General features: G+C 37.5%; 1 protein-coding gene across 1 annotated transcript in view; it reads left to right on the plus strand.

Moving 5' to 3' along the window:
• The window catches only part of itgb5 (integrin, beta 5), a 36,391-nt gene that overhangs the window by 12,945 nt on the left and 2,851 nt on the right, over positions 1 to 20,595 (plus strand). Inside the window, exons 10-12 of the mRNA XM_084123463.1 lie at positions 1,226 to 1,655; positions 17,503 to 17,725; positions 18,805 to 18,905. Coding sequence (XP_083979589.1) covers positions 1,226 to 1,655; positions 17,503 to 17,725; positions 18,805 to 18,905 — 754 coding nt within the window. The remainder of the gene's footprint in view (positions 1 to 1,225; positions 1,656 to 17,502; positions 17,726 to 18,804; positions 18,906 to 20,595) is intronic.

A 20,595-nucleotide genomic window follows, 5' to 3' on the forward strand; every position in this document is an offset into this window, starting at 1 on the left:
GCCTCTAGTCTACCTCCATCAGTATGACCCTCTGTGGCCCAGTGTTCGGCTCTGAGCTTTGAGCTCTCGGGTCTGGAGGGCTCACTGATCTGAAATGCTACTTCAAAGCGTTCAGACTCAGCATGTTGGGCTTGTCCTCTCCCCTGGGCGGTTCTGAATCAAAGGCCAGCCAGACTACATGTTTTTAAAGGTGTCGGGTTCTCTGCTCCTGAGGATCCACACATGAAGTTTTCTCACTTCTGGGAAAATATTTTTTTTTAATGCTTTTTTTTTTGCACTGCATGTTGCATAATTCCAGTGCAATTGTATGAAACTTAAACCACATCTCAAGTGGAATACTAAAACTGAGAAATGAGTTTCATCTCACCATCTTACCAGAAATTGACTGATTGTAGATCAAGTCTTGGCTAGTCTGGATGACACATCTTCTAGACTTCTTTCCTCTGTGTGGTCATCATCAGGGTGGAGTCTGTCTTTTCTCTGGTCTGATGGCCTAGCATTAATCTGACAGCTATGATCTACATCAGTTACTGAACCCTCTTATCTTCAGCGATAAGGTCATACATGCCACCAAAAAGAGAACTCCCCTTCCTTTGAGTTTAACTTTTTCTTTAGTCATCCCAAAATGTTGTTTTTTTTAAATGGGTTTTTAGTCTAGTGCTTGAAAAAATAGTCTGTGGTGAACACAAGTTCCAAAAAAATTCTCATTTTACTATACCATATAAAATGAATCACTTGTGAATTTTTTATTATTATTTTACAAGTGGCTAAATGGGACATGACATTATTTAAATGTCATCACACCAAACACAGATGCTCATCAACTCGCTGTTTATCCACTCACTAAAGCCTTGTTGTGTTTATACTCATGCTGTTCTAACTCAAACTCAACTCGAACTTGTTGATTTTAGATAAATATTGAAAGAGTTGTCAGAAGCATAGTGATTGTGTAGTTTGTTTATATTTCAACCTCAGCTTTTTACTTCTGGTCATTGTCTTTAGGCCTCAACATTCATTGTTCATTTGTGTAGATTATCTTGATGAACAAAACATGTAAGAATCAAACTTTAGTTGGTCACAGAGCTTATTTTCTGCAATAATCCAAAAGTTAAGGGAACCAGGGTGACGCTAACTTCCAGGTTGGCCTACAAAATTGTCATCCCTGTCATTTTTTTGGTGTATTTTGTCTTAAATGCAAGAAAATGAGTTGTCTGTTTTCTTGCAGGTTTCCTTCAACATAACTGTAGACGCTCGGGGATGTCCTCCGAGAGGCACCAAGAAGAGTTTCACCATCAGGCCTGTTGGTTTTAAAGACCGCCTGAAGGTCTCTGTGGACTACCGCTGTGATTGCAGCTGCACGTATCACACAGATCCCAACAGTAGCCGCTGCAACTCCGCCGGCACCTACAGCTGTGGCATGTGCCGTTGTGAGCCCGGCTACCTGGGTGCCCGCTGCGAGTGCCAGGAGGGTGAGGTCGACTACCAGCACCTCAGTGCCTGCCGTGAGGCCGAGGGCAAGCAGGTGTGCAGCGGCCGCGGAGAATGCAGCTGTAACCAGTGCCTTTGCTACGAGTCCGAGTTTGGCAAAATCTACGGCACCTTCTGCGAGTGTGATGACTTTTCCTGTGCCCGACACAAGGGCACGCTGTGTTCAGGTAAGATGAATTGAATTTTCGCTTTTTTGGTCGTCACAATGTATTTTCAAATAAATCTTTGCACCTTAGTTCCACAATACAGTTTAACCTGTACCTTGCAAAGTGCATTGAATTTTCAGTACAAGTTATGTCCATATCCTAGTTTTTCAGCATTGTCTCAAGGCATTTGCCCATTTGGCTTGCCCATGGGCCTCTTTAGGATGCCATGGGGGTGTAGCCATCATTTCAGAAGTGAGCAGGACAAAAAAAGTCAAGTGTGATACCAGTTTATTCTAACCTTTGTCTAATTTAATTAGAATTTACGTTTTATTAAAAGTTGGCATCATTTCTATGCCCATGGGATGCCTGGTTCATTTTTTTTATTTCTATTTTTATTTTATTTTTATCAATTCTTGCCAGAGAGCAGTTGGCTGGCGCCCCATCTCGGTCTCTCTCTCCACACGACGCATCTCTGCCATGTCACAGTGAGAGCTTTGTAGCAGGCTGCATTTGTTTATCCATGCACACAATGGCTGGTCTATAGTAATGAGGCTCTATGTTTTTCTTATGTCAGCAGGAACTGCCAGCCCAGCACAAAATGGATATTTGTTGAGCCTCTGTAGCAATAATGTCATTGGTAGAATCGAGAATATGTCCCATTCCTGCTATCTCAGCCATGGAAAACTCTTCTCGTCCGCTGTAATGAGTTCTGAATGAGTCTGAGTAATTATGCACTCTCATACCGCTTTGCCATGGTGAATTAACTGGGACAATTCTTGTAAACTCGCTAATAATGGTTGTGGGAAAAGGCAACCGTTGATGAGAGTTCTCTGTAGGTTTCGTTCACATGTTAAATGGCCCATAAACATACTTTGTGGTGTTTTGATTTGGCCATGCTCCGGTGAGAGCAGCTTGTTTTACAGAGTGTGATTTGCGAGACTTTTTAGATATAATATCAAATTAGTTTTAGCATCAATGAGTTTTAGCATGCTAGCGTTTATCTGGAGAGTGAGACAGGTTTCTCAAACAGGCGGGCCAGTAAGATGAACATACTCCTCCAGGGTAGGGTTTCTCAAACGGTGGGAACTGCAGGGTGGTTGTTAAAAATCTAATAATTAAAGGTAGGGTAGGTAGGAATTTTATAAAAAACTTTTTTCCAAATTTGTTTAAACTTTCTATATATATCAATACATAATTAAAATGTAAGTACTCTGAAAAAAAGAGTATAAAAATCGAGTGACTCTAGAATCTGCATTAAACACAGCTCATTATTTCCATTCGGGACGAAACAAAGGATTGGCTTAGGCGACTGTCACTCTCTCGCAACCATGGCAACCACCCTTTTGCCACAGGATCTGCCCACTTGCGCGAACCCGTTTGATTTGAGGAATTCAACAGGCACGGAACCTAGGAATAGCAAAACAATGGCAGAGAAAGAGCAATCAAAATTCACATTACCGGCATATGCAGTTAGCGAAGGCAAACAAGGCAAAAAAGGAAGACAGTACTAGAAAAGGTAATGAACAAAAAGTCTTTGGATAAACAAAGAAATAAAACGCGTGTCAATATCCTCGGACCCTAGTTGCACGGCCTCTTGCACGACCTCCTCTGCTTCGCCCTCGACCCCGGACCTGTCCTTGAGCTGACGATGCGGTACTTGTCTCTGGAGTGTAGTCCTCATCAGAGTCAACAATGCTTTCATCATGGAAACTCTTACATGCAGAACACCATATATGTTATGAATCCTACACGAAATTCATCTTCATCACAGTGTAACTGATGGTAATGGAAAAACGTGTATCAATGCAACCTGTTTTTAGCTTTGCCGTATAGATATAACTAGCTCGTTAGCGAATCAAAAAAAAATATAGGTAACACTTTACAATAAGGTTCCTTTATTAAACATTAGTTAATGCATTAACTAACATGAACTAACAATGAGCAATACATTTATTACTGTTTTTGTTAATCTTTGTTAATGTTAGTTAATAAAAATAAAGCTGTTCATTGTTTGTTCATGTTAGTTCACAGTGCATTAACTAATGTTAACAAGATTTTAATAAAGTATTAGTAAATGTTGAAATTAACATTAACAAAGATGAACAAATGCTGTATAAGTGCAGTTCATTATTAGTTAATGTTAACTAATGTAGTTAACTAATGAACCTTATTGTAAAGTGTTACCAAAATATATTTTAAACTTTACCAATATCAATATGCTAGCTTGATAGTGAGTACTAAAATACATCTTATTTGTTTATATTCATAATGATAAAGTTAGATTTTTTTATTACATGTGATTCTGACATGATATCACTACTGGACTGTGCTCCTTCCTCTCCACTCGTCTCAGGTAAATAATGCGTCTTCCAGCTCAGCGGTCGGAGTCGCGCGTTCATGAGTTTTGGGGGCGTGGCTTTGGAAGGAGCCCAGAAGGGAGGGGGTGGAGTGAATGGAAATAATGAGCTGTCTTTAAAACAGTCGTGAGAGGTCTACAGACACTCGATTTTTATACTTTTTTTTTTTTCAGAGTACTTACATTTTAATTATGTATTGATATATAAATAAAGTTTAAACAAATTTGGAAAATAAGTTTTTTAGACAATTCCTACCTACCCTACCTTTAAGTCATAAACAATGTCAAATTAAAGTAAATATGGGCTGCACAATTCATCTAAATAAATTTGAACTTGAGATATGGCTTAGTCTGATTATCACATCACAACAGGCTGTGATTTATTCTGATGCACTCCGTGTTTCTGGGTGAAGTGCAGCACTGTGTTCATTAACACATGAGCAGCTCATGATCCAGTGTTTTCAGTGTCTCCGAATGCCTCAGTTTTGCAGTAAATGCTGTTCCACATGAACTTCATATCTGCATGTCACTGCTAATGTGTCAGGATAAATTTGTCACATTTGTTTTGTTTTTTTTTTTTGTTTTTTTGTGGACAAAAATGTTTTCAGAATTTTACTAGATTTGTAATGAGCATTGTTAACTAAACAGAATTAAGGGTCACTACAGGGTTTTTTTTTTTTTTTTTTTTACCAAAATAAGAGCTCTAGTTTTTAATATTTAAATTGAAAAATTTGAGACACATTAATATTGTAACTTGTAGTGTAAAAGAAAATTACTGTAATTAGTAAATATTCTTTTTTATTTTTAAGTCCTGTTGTTGTTGTCGTTTTGGATTACCCAAATTGATGGGTGGTTAGGTTATTAGGGTGTTGACACCAACACATTTTATTTTTGTGAGCCTTTTTTTTTTTTTTTTTCTTCTTCCTTTGTATAAAGAGCTCGTTTTTTTAATTAACTTATTTATTTTGATCTAAAACTCAAAGATTAATCAGTCAGTGAGTGTTTAGGATACCTGTGGTTAGGAGCTTCTTCCTGTGCCACATTAGTACTGGATCACTGGGCTTGGTGAGCATGTTGTGACTCCTGAAGGGTGATTGGCTGACGGCTTCTTATTACAGCTGGGCAAGAATAAACTGTTTTTGTAAAGATGTTTTGTAACCCTTTGTAGATGCACATTCAATATATATCTATATATATCTATATCTATATCTATATATAATAACGGCTACTTTTCAAGATTACTTTAAAGATATTTTTAAGTCCATTTAAATGTAAACATGACTTTAAAATGAACATAAGCACTCTTATTATTGGTCTCTTAAGCATAGTCCTTTGTTCATACACCTGGAGTAAACAAAGTATTGTTTTTCTTTAACCACACTCTTTGATGGAAGTGCTATTGAAATGGTTTACTCAGCTGTTATCTTAATTGCATATCACTTACCGCGCCCTGTTGTTACCTAAAACAGTAGTAGTTGCAGAAAATAAAGCCATAAGAAGATGCAGAAGTCACCCTGGATCATTGAATCATGATGTCGTGTTCTGTAATATTGAATCAGCTTTCCCTATTTATGTGATATATGAAGCCATGGAAAGACTAATGCAGAGTCAGCTGGTCATTATGGCAAAAACAATCCTTCACTGGGTGAAGACAACCAACGCAAAAGTGATGCGTATAACACAGCTACTTCCGGTCAATTATAGTTTTACGGTCACCAGATAAAATATTTCACAGCAGAATGTTGTGATCAAAAATGGAGCTGTGTAATAACATAGAAAACCTGAATTTCATATAAAGTTTATGTACATTTTGCTCTAAATCTATTCATTTTTGTGTATTGCGGATCAGCATGGCCTTGCTGTCGTGCTGATAGCAGCCTGAAGGGCTCCCACAGACAGACAGCACTGCGCTGATAAGACATCTGTGTGTCCTTTGTTGCGTTTGAATGATTAGTTTGCGCTCTGCTGTCATAATGAAAGACTTTTGAATCTGCTGAACTGTTATGATTGAACGAATTTAGTGTGATGGCTGCTAGAAGTGCACAAGGTTTTTTTTTCTTCCTATTTTTACTTTTAAGTTCACATGCCTCATGTCAATCAAAGGGTTTACCATATTAAAACTTATTATTGTACATATGTTTTGAATCTCTGCACAATAGCTTTGAGTGTTTAGAAGTGTGAGCATGAAACTATTGAGCCCGTAGTAAACCTTTGCTTTGTAGTGCTGTTCTTTACATCTGCTGCTGATTTAAATTTCTTATTTACACAGAGAGACAGAAATAGTAACTAAATGCACCAGACATATAAATGTGCCCTTTTTTTTCTTTACATTTTCAGCATTGTTGTGTAGACTTAGTCAATTATCATTTTAAATGTGAGCATGTGTGTGTTTGTTTTAAAGGTATCAGAAGGTGAGAACTCACTTGAGGCAACCAGTTTCAGGATTTTTTTGAGTTTACTTAACAATTAAAGTGTCTTTGCTTTTCTATGAACTTGCGTTTTTTTAGCGTGTAGATCCATGTTAAATTAGCTTGCACTTTAAATTAATATGAGCATTGATATTAATTGTGATGTATCACTTTCTTACACCATGTCTACACCAGACGCTGGTGGCACGACGCAACGTCACAAAAGCGAATAGAACCCATTATAATCCGTGATGCTGTCTACAATGAATGTGGCGCGAGCTGCGTGACACAACATTCCCGACAGTAAACTGATGCCCCATTCTAGTTATGATGTGGTACTCCAAGCGCTCCCGCTACTTCTGATACGAAGGACAAATGGATTTGCATTTTTGGATTTGTCACGTCCAGTCTGGAGAGCTTCTAGCTGTTGCGGCGTGACTCAACAATATATCAAAACAGAAAACCGTTATTATAAATTATATTTGTTTTATTGTATTTTTGATCAAGAAAAATGCAGCCTTGGTGAGCATGAGAGACTTCAAAAGCATTAAAGTCTTACCGACCCAAAGCTTTTGAATTGCAGTGTGTATAGACAGTGTTTCATTAAACATGTATCGTCTTAACCCGAGAAAAACATGTGAATCTGTTCAATCTCATGCACTTGACCTCAAGCAGTATACAATTATACATGGGCTTTCAAACAATTGTCACTAACTTATAATAACATCTCAGGAGTGATGTTTGTTATTGTGGTCATATGTTGTTTTTCTCAAAAACATTTCCTGATCCAAGAAATATGTTAGACACCTAGTTGTTTTTGAAGCTGTTTTTTAAGATACTTTCAGATGTTAACTTGTATTAGCTTTAGCATGGAGCAGATGAGACCTTGTATGTTGAATACCAAACATATGCTGTAATTTGGACGTAACATGGTTCCATTTAACTTTTGGCGAACAGAACATTATCCGCCAACTCCTCTTTCTAACTGTACACAGCACATTGACGTCTGTTTGAGTTTCTTTTTCCACACCCCTGCATCCTCTCTTAACTCAGTAAATGACATCAGCACATGGCAACACACTGACCTTAGATGCAAACAAACAGACAAGAGCTTCACTGCATTACTGTCATCATAAATGCAGGAAAATCGGGCATTCTTTGGTTCACATGTTTGGATATAAACGCTTATCTGTTTTGTCATGTTGTGTCCTGTGGGACACTTTATCAGAGCAATGTGGTCACGTGTTGAACAATAGAGCTGCAAGAACCATAAGCAAAATTGGACTTTGGAATAGAGGTCAATGCTCACTTTGTAGTCCATTGACTGCGATGAGAGCACATTTGCTAGCAGAACTCCTTTGTGAAATTCATGTTTTTGATGTGGCAGCAAGATGCATTTCCATTTCTATGGGGATGAGCGTCCTTGAGTTTGAAGTATCTTTCATGGGTAATATTATTAATGGAAATGCACATTTTTGTTTGATGAAAGTGATGTATTTAGATCCCCTCTGTTGAACTCAATAGACTCCTCTACTTGTAGTTTACCAAACAATGGAATTTGTTGGACTTTGACTCAATCCCTCAGATGTACTTACTCTCTGAAAACCATCCCCAAATGCACTAGCAAAATGAAAAGCTCAGTTGAACAAACCCAGTCCGGATGGAAACTGGATCGTCTAGATTCTAGAAGCCTCGAGGACCTGGATTAGCATGCTAAACAAATAAAGCATCTCCCATGGGTCCTGCTTTGCTTCTGCCATACTTTAAATGCCAAGCCTTTACACAAAACATTTCAAAAGAATAGAATTTCAAAAGCTACTAGTTATAGTTTGTTTTCAGTTATTCGTCCTTTGAAATATCACGCCTTATGAATGGATGTTGCATGTGCATTCACGCCCCAAATCTTAGTTACTTGGTATTTTATTAGAAAGTAGGATGTAAGAATGAAAATTGGTTTAAAAAAAACAAAAGGATAGGAAAGATAGGAGTTTGAGCTGTCAAACAGAAGGTTTTATTTATTCATGAAGATGTTTTCTGCATGTCACTGCATGATTTGTGCGGTGGTTCATATTTGAGTTAAACTAACCTGATGCTTTTGGTGAAAGTATTTTGACATTCCCTGAAGATGTGTTTTTGACCTGACAGTCAGATGCATACAGTCTGAGACCACCAGTGAAAATGAATCAATTATATTATACTATATTAATTATATTATATTATTATAAAAAAGTAGTGACCCAGATTTAAATGTATAACATTCTGATTTGAAGTGTGTATGAAATACAGTGAGTGAATGCACAATATTTGTCAGTACATAAATATTCGTATGATTTAGTCTTTCAAATGTGATAATAGTCCATGCTTTTGTTTTTAGTTTGCAGTCAGAACAGAGCAGATTGAAGTCTTGCAGTGTCATCGGTACACTGCAATCAGTTAGTGCTAAAAAATAAATCTCATCTGTCACTTTGTGTGTTGTCTCAAGCGTTGGTAAAACACACCCAAACTTATTCATCTTGGTCTTTTGATGGTTTTCAAATCTGACTTTAAGTGACCACATTGCTACAATGGGATTACTACGCCTTTAATTGGCCTGCTCTGGGCAACAAATTGTAACAGGATAATGATTTTTCCATGTGAGGTACCATTTGGGAAAAGTTGACTAGTCTGTTGTTATAGACCAGTACACACAGTAGCCTGACATATTACCGACATCCTAACAGCAATTTAAGGCATTTTACGGCATTAAAGTATTTATTAATTGTTGGCACGAAAATTGCTTCGCTGTTTTAAATGCGTTTAACCTCCTCTGGAAAGATATCCAGTCCAATTTTGGAATGCAAGGGCATGGGTAAGATTCGTGATGAGTCAAAGTCTGCCTATCCTTGTGGATACAAACACTGTCTCTGCAGATAGTCGGCTTTGTGACTAGAAACACTGGACTGTCTTTCTATCTTTGGTTTCAAATACATGGGATTAGTCTGGTATTTTTATTTAGACAAGCTACAGAACAGTTATGCATTTCTCATTTAAACCTGTTTATAGATGTTTTTTAAGAGACTTTAAGTTCTAGACATGGTGTTTTTTTTTTTTTGGCTTATTGCCCTTGTACTTCCCACGCTTGTGCTTTACATCAGCAGAAACATGTAGTTCATTTAACAGTATTTACTGTAAAACCTTACACCATACCAAACCAGCAGTGAAGCATGCACAGAAACATTAGCTTGTTCCTGAGTAGAAAACATATGTACCGCAGGCCCGAATTATAGTGATCCGTTCATGTTTTTAAAAGCTTTATACATTACTTTGTGCATTGTTGTCCCCAGCCTACCTGTTTATTTAAAAGGCGTCAGAAGACTGTGTAGCAGAAGAAAACTGTATTTATCCTGTATGCCTGCTCTGTAATTGTTATTGTCACTGAAGCATGAGATGTTACCCTCCAGTCACATGAGACAAAACTTCTGACTGCGCTAATTATCTTAAATATAATTTCTCTGCTCTGCACCAGAGTTCAGATTTGCTCATTAAGTGGAGAAACATGTGAGAGTTATTTCCCGATTATTTTTAACTTATTTTATTCTCTTTGGAATACAATGAGGTTTCCTGGTTACTAAGGAATCTTGTAAAGAGAACAGACACCACATGTTAGGCATCTATAGACCTTCTGTTTTTCCTGCCAAGACTTTGTCACCACTCGAGAGGCACAACTACAAGAGGCAGCTTGCCGTGTCTTGGCCTACATACTTACATTGCACATCTTTCTTTATAGACAGATGAGTTTTATTTTTTGTTAGCTAAACAAGTAAAGTCAGACAGATTAACATGGATTTTGTGTGCGGTTGACAAAAGAAACAGCACATGCAGAAATAAGGCATGGAAATAATTGAAAAACATTAGCAAGAGGCAGTTATTTTGGTTTTGGCAGGTTCCATATATGCCCATTATTCACACACAAGAAGAATCTGTGGCTTTGTTCACACTGAAACCAGTTCTGATGTTTCTGATCCTTAGTACTGACTCCTATACTGTCATTTAAGTTGTGAAATAAAATTAATACTTTTATTCAGCAAGGATGCATTAAATTGGTCAAAGGTGACAGTAAAGACTTTTATAATGTTACTGAGGATTTCTATTTCAAATCAGTGCTTGAGTATAAGAGATTTTAAAATCATTTGAATGGTAGTGTGCATTTTTTGCCATAGTAATGCGCTAGAAAATGAGATCGAGTAATGACCTAGAGGAAAACTGGTTAATTGGTACATGAAACAACTGTTGGAAACAGTGTTGTGTTTAAGGGTTTAACACACTTTATTAGATCAGTGCTTGATCAGAGGCCTGTAAAAACCGGATGACTCCTATTAAAGACCATGGCATGCTTGTGTTGTCTCCAGATGTATAATGTTGTGTCTCTGTGGTCAATGTCACACATATACTCGAACTCCTCAGAGAGGTCATGGAAGTCTTTAAACACTACATCACAAAACTTGGGTCAGTATAAGTATAATTTTGTTTTTAAATTCTTTGTTTTTACCCTTTGTCATTTACAACAGCTCCTTTTGGCTCTATATTGACCAGTTTTTGAAAGCTTTTCCTTAAATTATTTTGTCTTGAACTTTCCACTGAAAATATGGAGTTGAGTTACTCACATCATGAAATGATTTCTTCCGTTTCAACAGCACTTGTTTGTTTCTTCTTTCGTAGGGAAGGAAGAATGACCACTGAGTCTGTGGTGACACGTTTTCCTAAGTCGTTGAGTAGCCTGCTTGTTGTTTGATCAGCATTTCTGAAAACGGTTCACTCTCGCAGCTCCAGACGGGGAAGTGAGATGCCCCTGGAGCAGAAGTGTGTTCTGCTGGGTGGAACTGGAACGTGGCATAGGTTGCACACCCTGTGCTCTCACTGCACCCCAGTGATTACAGGGCTTTCGGAGTGTTTTTTCCAGATCCAAAGGACGATCTATTTTAAGTTGCCACCACAAGAAAGAAAGACAAGCCACAAAGCATGACCATATAAAACCATATTTTTATAACTCTGATCTGAAGTCAGACGGCAAGTTCTTTCACTCCCGCTAACTACATTATGCTCACAAAAAAGAAGCGTAGCATTAGGTTTTGTGGTTGAATTGTATGTTTTGGTAACTTAAATCTTTACATGCTGTACTTCACACTTGATTTATACAAGTTTGTTGAAAACCATTTTAGTTGTGGTAGTAGTTGTAGTTATGCCATTAGTATAGTACTATTGGTTAGTAGAGGAACTCCTCTGCATTTTCTTAAGTCACTGGCCCTGCTACAATGCATTCAATTTATTAAATTACATTAAATTGTTCTTAATGTACTTAATGACTGCAGCCTAGACTGGAAGATTAGCGAGTAGGAGTAGGAGTAGGAGGTCGCTTTGGACAAAAGCGTCTGCAAAAAGTAGTAGTAGGTGTAGTAGTAGTAGGAGGTCGCTTTGGACAAAAGCGTCTGCAAAAAGTAGTAGTAGTAGGTGTAGTAGTAGTAGTAGGAGGTCGCTTTGGACAAAAGCGTCTGCAAAAAGTAGTAGTAGTAGGTCGCTTTGGACAAAAGCGTCTGCAAAAAGTAGTAGTAGGTGTAGTAGTAGTAGTAGGAGGTCGCTTTGGACAAAAGTGTCTGCAAAAAGTAGTAGTAGGTCGCTTTGGACAAAAGTGTCTGCAAAAAGTAGTAGTAGTAGTAGGTCGCTTTGGACAAAAGCGTCTGCAAAAAGTAGTAGGTGTAGTAGTAGTAGGAGGTCGCTTTGGACAAAAGCGTCTGCAAAAAGTAGTAGTAGTAGTAGGTCGCTTTGGACAAAAGCGTCTGCAAAAAGTAGTAGTAGTGTAGTAGTAGGTCGCTTTGGACAAAAGCGTCTGGTAGTAGTAGTAGTAGTAGTAGTAGGTGTAGTAGTAGTAGGTGTAGTAGTAGTAGGTGTAGTAGTAGTAGGTGTAGTAGTAGGTCGCTTTGGACAAAAGCGTCTGCAAAAAGTAGTAGTAGTGTAGTAGTAGTAGGAGGTCGCTTTGGACAAAAGCGTCTGCAAAAAGTAGTAGTAGTAGTAGGTCGCTTTGGACAAAAGCGTCTGCAAAAAGTAGTAGTAGTGTAGTAGTAGGTCGCTTTGGACAAAAGCGTGTAGTAGTAGTAGTAGTAGTAGTAGTAGTAGTAGTAGTAGTAGGTCGCTTTGGACAAAAGCGTCTGCAAAAAGTAGTAGTAGTGTAGTAGTAGGTCGCTTTGGACAAAAGCGTCTGGTAGTAGTAGTAGGTGTAGTAGTAGTAGGTGTAGTAGTAGTAGGTGTAGTAGTAGTAGGTGTAGTAGTAGGTCGCTTTGGACAAAAGCGTCTGCAAAAAGTAGTAGTAGTGTAGTAGTAGTAGGAGGTCGCTTTGGACAAAAGCGTCTGCAAAAAGTAGTAGTAGTAGTAGGTCGCTTTGGACAAAAGCGTCTGCAAAAAGTAGTAGTAGTGTAGTAGTAGGTCGCTTTGGACAAAAGCGTCTGCAAAAAGTAGTAGTAGTGTAGTAGTAGGTCGCTTTGGACAAAAGCGTCTGGTAGTAGTAGTAGTAGTAGTAGTAGTAGGTGTAGTAGTAGTAGGTGTAGTAGTAGTAGGTGTAGTAGTAGTAGGTGTAGTAGTAGTACGTGTAGTAGTAGGTCGCTTTGGACAAAAGCGTCTGCAAAAAGTAGTAGTAGTAGTAGGTCGCTTTGGACAAAAGCGTCTGCAAAAAGTAGTAGTAGTGTAGTAGTAGGTCGCTTTGGACAAAAGCGTCTAGTAGTAGTAGTAGTAGTAGTAGTAGTAGTAGTAGTAGTAGTAGTAGTAGTAGGTCGCTTTGGACAAAAGCGTCTGCAAAAAGTAGTAGTAGTGTAGTAGTAGGTCGCTTTGGACAAAAGCGTCTGCAAGTAGTAGTAGTAGTAGTAGTAGTAGTAGTAGTAGGTCGCTTTGGACAAAAGCGTCTGCAAAAAGTAGTAGTAGTGTAGTAGTAGGTCGCTTTGGACAAAAGCGTCTGCAAGAAGTAGTAGTAGTAGGTGTAGTAGTAGTAGTAGTAGTAGTAGTAGGTGTAGTAGTAGTAGTAGTAGGTGTAGTAGTTGGTGTAGTAGTAGGTCGCTTTGGACAAAAGCGTCTGCAAAACGTAGTAGTAGGTGTAGTAGTAGGTGTAGTAGTAGGTGTAGTAGTAGGTGTAGTAGTAGGTGTAGGTGTAGTAGTAGGTCGCTGTGGACAAAAGCGTCTGCAAAAAGTAGTAGTAGGTGTAGTAGTAGGTCGCTTTGGACAAAAGCGTCTGCAAAAAGTAGTAGTAGGTGTAGTAGTAGGTGTAGTAGTAGTAGTAGGTCGCTTTGGACAAAAGCGTCTGCAAAATGTAGTAGTTTTTTTACTGACCACATTCTCATATTGACATCAAACTTTCATAGTCTTCTCTATATAACTCTATATAATCTCCCTCTGCTGTTGGCAAACACAGTTCATTAAGTTCATTGACTCTCCTCTTTAAACTGAGAGGAGTGTGATGATACACTAGAATAGCTCAAGAATCTAATTTTAAATTAAGTAGAGTGAAATGAAGCGTGCAGCTAAACTGTTACAATATAAAGAGGAATGTTGCTTCAGCAGCTGGATGTACACTTCCTGTGGGACTACAGAGGCTAAAGGGGTCTTTATCACAGGAAGGACAGGTCAGGGTCAGCATATCAGTCGACCAATAGCAATACAGTGATGACAAATGGTTTCTGCCGGTCCAGAATGTAGCTTGTTTAAATAACATATCTGATACTGAACGGATTTAAATGTTTAAGTTATTCTTTTAAAGAAGCAAAAAAAAATATGTTGCTGAAAAGAAGAGGTCCTACATTTAAATGTTACAAATGCTTTAATTTTAGAAATGGAGAATGACAAAAATCCGTTTTCCAGCTTCATTTTTATTCATTTTTTATACTTCTAGTTAATGATGATAACACTGGTAAAATGATGTTTGTACAAGAAACTATAACAAGCATACACTCAAGCATGCAGACAGGAAATATTTAGACTGGTCACTTCCAGCCTTTGAAAGTATTTTGCATTGGGCTCAGTGTTGGGTTTTTTTCTACATTTTGTTTGCTTTTCCTTTCCACTTCGGTTTGGTGTATGAGCATGCTATCATGGCTTATTCATTAAAATTAATGATGATTACAAGCCTACACATTTTCTTTCAAAAATGCCTGTCAAGTTAATCTCAAATCTATTTCATGTTTTAGTAATTTAAAGGCAGGAAAAATGACATTTTCATCGCACAAGGATGGCTGTGCCCTTCACAAAGACTTCACAGCAATAGAGCTCAAGTGTACACTATTCAAACACTGGATTTTACAAGCACAGACTCTTTGTTGACTGTGAAACTTTGCACCCTTAAATAAACCTGATACTTGAGGTCAACGGTAATTGACATATTTCAGTGCTTGCGTGGCTTTGGACTCACTCATGTGTGAATTTGTCGAGTTTAACTGTGGATGTGGTAGAAATGGGCTGAGGTTCATTCCCTGAGGCTTTCAAACATGGATCTGCCTTTCTGGCATGGCAACAGCACATTTATTCAGTGACCTAAATAAAAGACTCGGGAATGCTGGGAGAGCAGGTCTGCATCGATTCTCTGGCATTTGTTATATTGCTAACACTTTACAATAAGGTTCATTAGTTAACATTAGTTAACTACCTTAGTTAACATTAACTAAAAATGAACAATACTTCCACAGCATTTATTAATCTTAGTTAATATTCATTTCAACATTTACTAATACATTATTAAAATCAAAGGTTGTATTTGTTAACATTACTGTAAACTAACATGAACAAACAATGAACAGCTATATTTTTATTAACTAACATTAACAAAGATGAACTAATATAGTAACAAATTTATTGCTCATTGTTAGTTCATGTTAGTTAATATATATTATTTGTGTTAAGATTATGACTTGATATTCTAGCTCAGTGCGTAAAATATGAAGACTCTTAGTTCTGAATGTCTGTGGCAAAAAAGGGAAGCCTGTGAATGCTGTTATTTTCGAGTGTAACTACTGTCACACACACCTTTAGAAAGCAGGTGTGGAGAACATGCCACAACACGTCTTTGTTCATGCCAGATTCGTTCAGAGGGTCATTCATTCAGTAAAGGCGTACTCTGTGCTTACTGTCTCAAACAGAATACACCCCAAGGTGTGGAATATGACATTTAACTATCAGGACTTTCTTTTCTTCCTTATATTACTCCCATAACCCTAACAGACTTGGACTATTACTTTATTAAAGGTCTTTGTTAGAAAGACGGATTTTAATGGACGTTTTTTGTTCTATAAAAAATAAATGGCGAACCGCTTAAGTTTAATAAGGTGTATTGTATCTCTCAAGAACACTTTGTGTTTGTCAGAAGAATTCAGTGGTTGCACATTCCTGGATTATTTTAGTTCTGCTGTGGCACCGCAATGAAACATTTATTGTGTGGGAGCTGACCAGCATGACCTCGATGGTCCGTTTTTTTGTGTGTGTGTGTATCAAACACATCATCCCTCACTATACATATGTTTTTCACATATGTAGAGTCAAATCTGATCATTCCTAAGAGTGTCATGTAACTTCATACTTTTCTCACGAGATTAGTTTCAGACAGCATCTCCCACGGTAGTTCATGTTTCTTATCAGGAGCAGGTGTGAGGATGTGCTGTATCTTTTAAAGGGATACTTCACCCAAAACTTTCCCCATATTTAGACAACCGTTTAGAAGTTTGAGGTCGTTAAATTTAAAAAAGAATAATAAAAAAATGAAATGAGTCTAAGCTCATCAAGGCTGCATTTATTTGATCAAAAATACAGTAAAACGGTACGGTTGTGAATTTTAATTACAAAATAATTATTCAAGTCATTTTAAATAAAATAATAATAAAATCATTTTAATGTTTTAAAATGTAATTAAGCTAAATTTTTCTTCAGTGTCACATGATCCTTCAGAAATCATTCTAATATGTTGATTTGGTGCTCAAAAAAACATTTCTTATCAATGTTGAAAACCATTCAAAAGAAGACAATTAATATCTTAAACATTTTGACCCCAAACTTTTGAAACCCATATTATTCCAAACCATATGCTGTTCAGTTTTCTTGGAAAACAAATATTATGCAGAGCTGTGAAGCAGCTCTTGCCATTCGACAGTAGAGAATATTACGTATTTCACTAATTTTATGATGTGTTTGCTTGACACCCTCTGGTCACTGTGAACTGCATGAAGGTCCTCGTTCTACAGAAAATGTCTACTTTCTACAGAAAAAAAAATCAATTAATGCAACAACATGAGTATAAGTAAATAGTGGCAGAACTTTCATTTATGGGTAAACAATGACTTTCAATGCAGATCTTCTCATCTTTCCTGCAAGTTAATATGCCCAGCACAATGTGGAGACCTCTTTGGACTGCACAAGCACAAAACTGCAACTATGGAGTATGTGTGCTAAATTTTTCCAGCGTTTTCCTGTTCTCGTGCAATCATTGCTGCAGCTGATGCCACACCAAGTGTTCGCCACTGCTTTCAATCTGTTCACAGCTGTTTTGCCATGAAAGCTTGTCTTGTTTTTACATCTTTTCACAGTAAGACCCTTCACGTTTTCGCACTCTACTATATCATAATATAAACTTTCAGTCGGGTCATTCACACAGCGACTAGTTTAGCACATTGGCACATTTGCTTCAACACACAAGAGTTTTGCTCACGCTCAGTGATGGAGACACACGCCAAGAATCCTCGGAGTTGGAATGAGGAGATCTGCATGTAATCAGTGCACTGGAATGTGCTCGGCCGTGGACAAAGAGACTTCAGAGAATGTGGGAGAAGTAGACAGCGGTCATCTTTGTGCCATGACAGAGAAATGTGGAACGCTTGTGTTTCCATTAATGTCAGTAAATGATGGTTCTATGCAAACTCTCAATGTGTATATTTGTGTATACGGTATTATACGATTCTGAGAGGTCTTTGTGTTTAGACCTCATGTCCACGCCAGTGAGTTAAACACATTTGTTAGTGCAGGAGTTTTGCACATAGCAGCTTTTTGACTGAATGTCACAAATTATATAAAGTTTATTCTGAGCCTATGTTTCCCTGTTTTCCAGGTCACGGGGAATGCCACTGCGGTGAGTGTAAATGCCATGCTGGTTATATTGGAGACAACTGTAATTGCTCTACAGAGACGGCTTCCTGTGTGTCAGACGACGGGAAGATCTGTAGTGGGCGGGGCAGCTGTGTGTGTGGGCGGTGCCAGTGCGCTGAGCCAGGGGCGTTTGGGGACACGTGCGAAAAATGTCCCACCTGTCCAGATGCCTGTGGAACAAAGAGGTATGTGACTGAGGATGCTCAAACTAACTTAAAGCTAATTTATAGGTATTTTCAGTTTCTAATGATTCTAATATAATGCTTTCTTTAAAAGTTTATACGTCATTGTTCAAAAATTTATTTTACTGCATATTGCAACCAATAGCATACTGTCTGTTTCATCCTTCTGTTTCTTTAAATTGGTCCCTTTCTGTTTCTAAAATGTAATTTGATACATACTAGTCGCATTCCAGTGAAGGATTGCAGTACTTTGATAATATTTACACTATCAGTCAAAAGCTTGGGGTCAGTTATCATATTTTTTTAAAGAAATGTAATACTTTTATTCAGTAAGGATGCATTAAATTGGTCAAAGGTGACAAAGATATAATGTTAAAAAAGATTATAACATAACTGCTGTTCTTATGAGCTTTCTATTCATTAAAGAATCCTGAAAAGATTTAGGCTACCAGTTTCCACAAAAATAATTTCAGCATTGACTATAATAAATGCTTCTTGATCACCAAATCTGGAATTTCACCTTTGCCATTAGAGTATCACATTACGTTTTAAATGTATTAAAATAGAAAACAGTTTTTTAAAATTGTTATAGTATTTCACAATATTACTGTTTTTACTGTATTTTCTGTACATTTTACAGACTCCAAACTTTCAAATGTATGTAACACCAAGATTTGCTAGGTTCTTTCAAACACGGGTATAAGCATGATGGTTCTGATATATATCAAAATGAATCTGTACTATTAACAAGTTACATTGAAAAGCACTTATGACCCACTTTGTCCTTCATAAATCACAAGTTCTTACTTCAAACATATTTTTTTCACTAGTCCCATGTTAACATGTTTATGTTTAAATATTGTGATTATACTGTCAGAACAGTGTGTTTTAATGTTTTTAAATTCTGTGGCATTAGGAAGCATGCCACATCAGATGTTCTCTATTAGATTGATCAAAGCTGACTGACAGGGTCTGAGATGTCTTTCCTTCATCATTGACTTTTGTTTAGACTCAAGCCTGTCAAACTTTTTAGTTTTGTGTTAGTTATGGTTTGAATGATCTTTCTAAATGTTTCTCCTCAGGGAATGCATCGAGTGTCATCTTTTTAACACGGGGAGACTGGCCGACAACCAGACCTGTCAGCGCATGTGCAAGGATGAGATCATGACCGTCGAAACCCTCAGTGAGTGCACACTCAGAAACACTTGACATTGAATTATGTTTGAGGGTTCGGCTAGTGTTTTGGGGCGGCTTCTCTATCATTGTATCTCTCCACCCTGCACAGATGTTTTCTTCTGAGAAAAACTGACTGAAGACAATGCATATGTGGATTGTTTAAGCTAAATAACAACATATTTTTTTAATTATTTCTTTATTTTCCACTCATCAGTGCCATGTTATTTAAAGCTTGTGCATGTGAGGAAGGAATTTTAATGTTTGTCATTTTCATACCCCTGGTATAATAAAGCAAGCAGGTAAGTAAATAAAATGTCTTAGCAGGATTTCACAAACCACAATCATTTTTGTTATACTGGTTGAAACTCTTCACATCCTGATAGCAATCAATAATAAAAGTGGTCTAAATATTAAAATATTTACATATATCTTCTGTGGAAGTCTCCGAACCAAAACAATTTTCATCCAATCATTGCATTCGGTCCGAATGCAATGATACGTGTGCGTTTGTATGTTCTGAAGGAGGCGTGGCTTTGGAGAGCGCTGTGAAGGGAGGGTCTCATGCTTCGCCGCTCCGCAATTGCCTACCCCATCTTCAGTGGTTTAATATGGCATCTTATTCAAAGATGAAACACTTTTGAGCATAAGGGTTCATTTACTTTTACTGTGAAACAAAAAAAAACATGACAACTGATAGCTTATAAGTTATGTTGTTTATTTTATTTTTTAGTCTTCACCATTTTTTACGTGGGATAATCAAAGGGGGTAGCTTGGATAATGAGATCGGAAAATTCTATCAACATGCACACTAACTGCCAGCCAATGTCATCAACACACTGGTTACTTAACTTACATTTTCCTTAACCTCAATCAGAGAGAGAACTTGAATCCAGCTGAAATCATGAAGGAGCTCAGTTCACAGATCTGTCTGTTTTCCCTCTCATCAGGACACACTGTTGGTCGAGCACCACAGTTTGTGCTTCCAGGTCATGAATGTGTTACTCGCAGCAGGGTGATCATGGTTTGTGGTGTATCATGGCCAGCTCTGTTTATGTTATTATCTGGAGAATGTGAGTCTGGACGTCTGTGCAACACTCACTGTTCTGTGTCCCACTGAGAAAGCCTGTGTTTACTGCTCTTCCTCGCAACCCTGCCATTAATTCAAACCACTAATATGTAAAATGCACAAACTACTAAAGAACAGCACTTTGGAAAATGAATAAAATGTTTAGCTTTGTCATATGTGGATCTTTTTATTTTATTTAGATTTTTATATTATGTTTTTTGTTCTATTTATTTATAATTATGAATGTTTTATTAGAGTTCGAAAGCTATTAATAAAGTTTATGAGAACTTCTCCAGGGTTTTTATAACAGGTTTTATTACAGGAGGCATTTTTACATGGTTCGAGGAATGCATGAATGAATGTTTACTGTTGAGCAATATGATGCTGGACTCATTCTCTGAGATATTGCAGTGAAAAATTCAGGATGCTTGTGAACTCTTTAAGGCCTTTCCATGTCACCCCTAATTGTAAAAGAAGGCATTCTAGATGTGATGTTTCACAACATTTCTCTGTCGTTTGAGTCAGCTGACTTCCTTAATGGACTCCACATGTGCATACCGGAAACTTCCAGCTCTTTTAGAGACAGGCTCTGTAGTTAAATGACTTTAAGGAAGGGAGAGACTTCCTGTTT

This window comes from Abramis brama, assembly GCF_963993115.1.
Source record: "Abramis brama genome assembly, chromosome: 8".
NCBI classification, from domain to species: Eukaryota; Metazoa; Chordata; class Actinopteri; order Cypriniformes; family Leuciscidae; genus Abramis; species Abramis brama.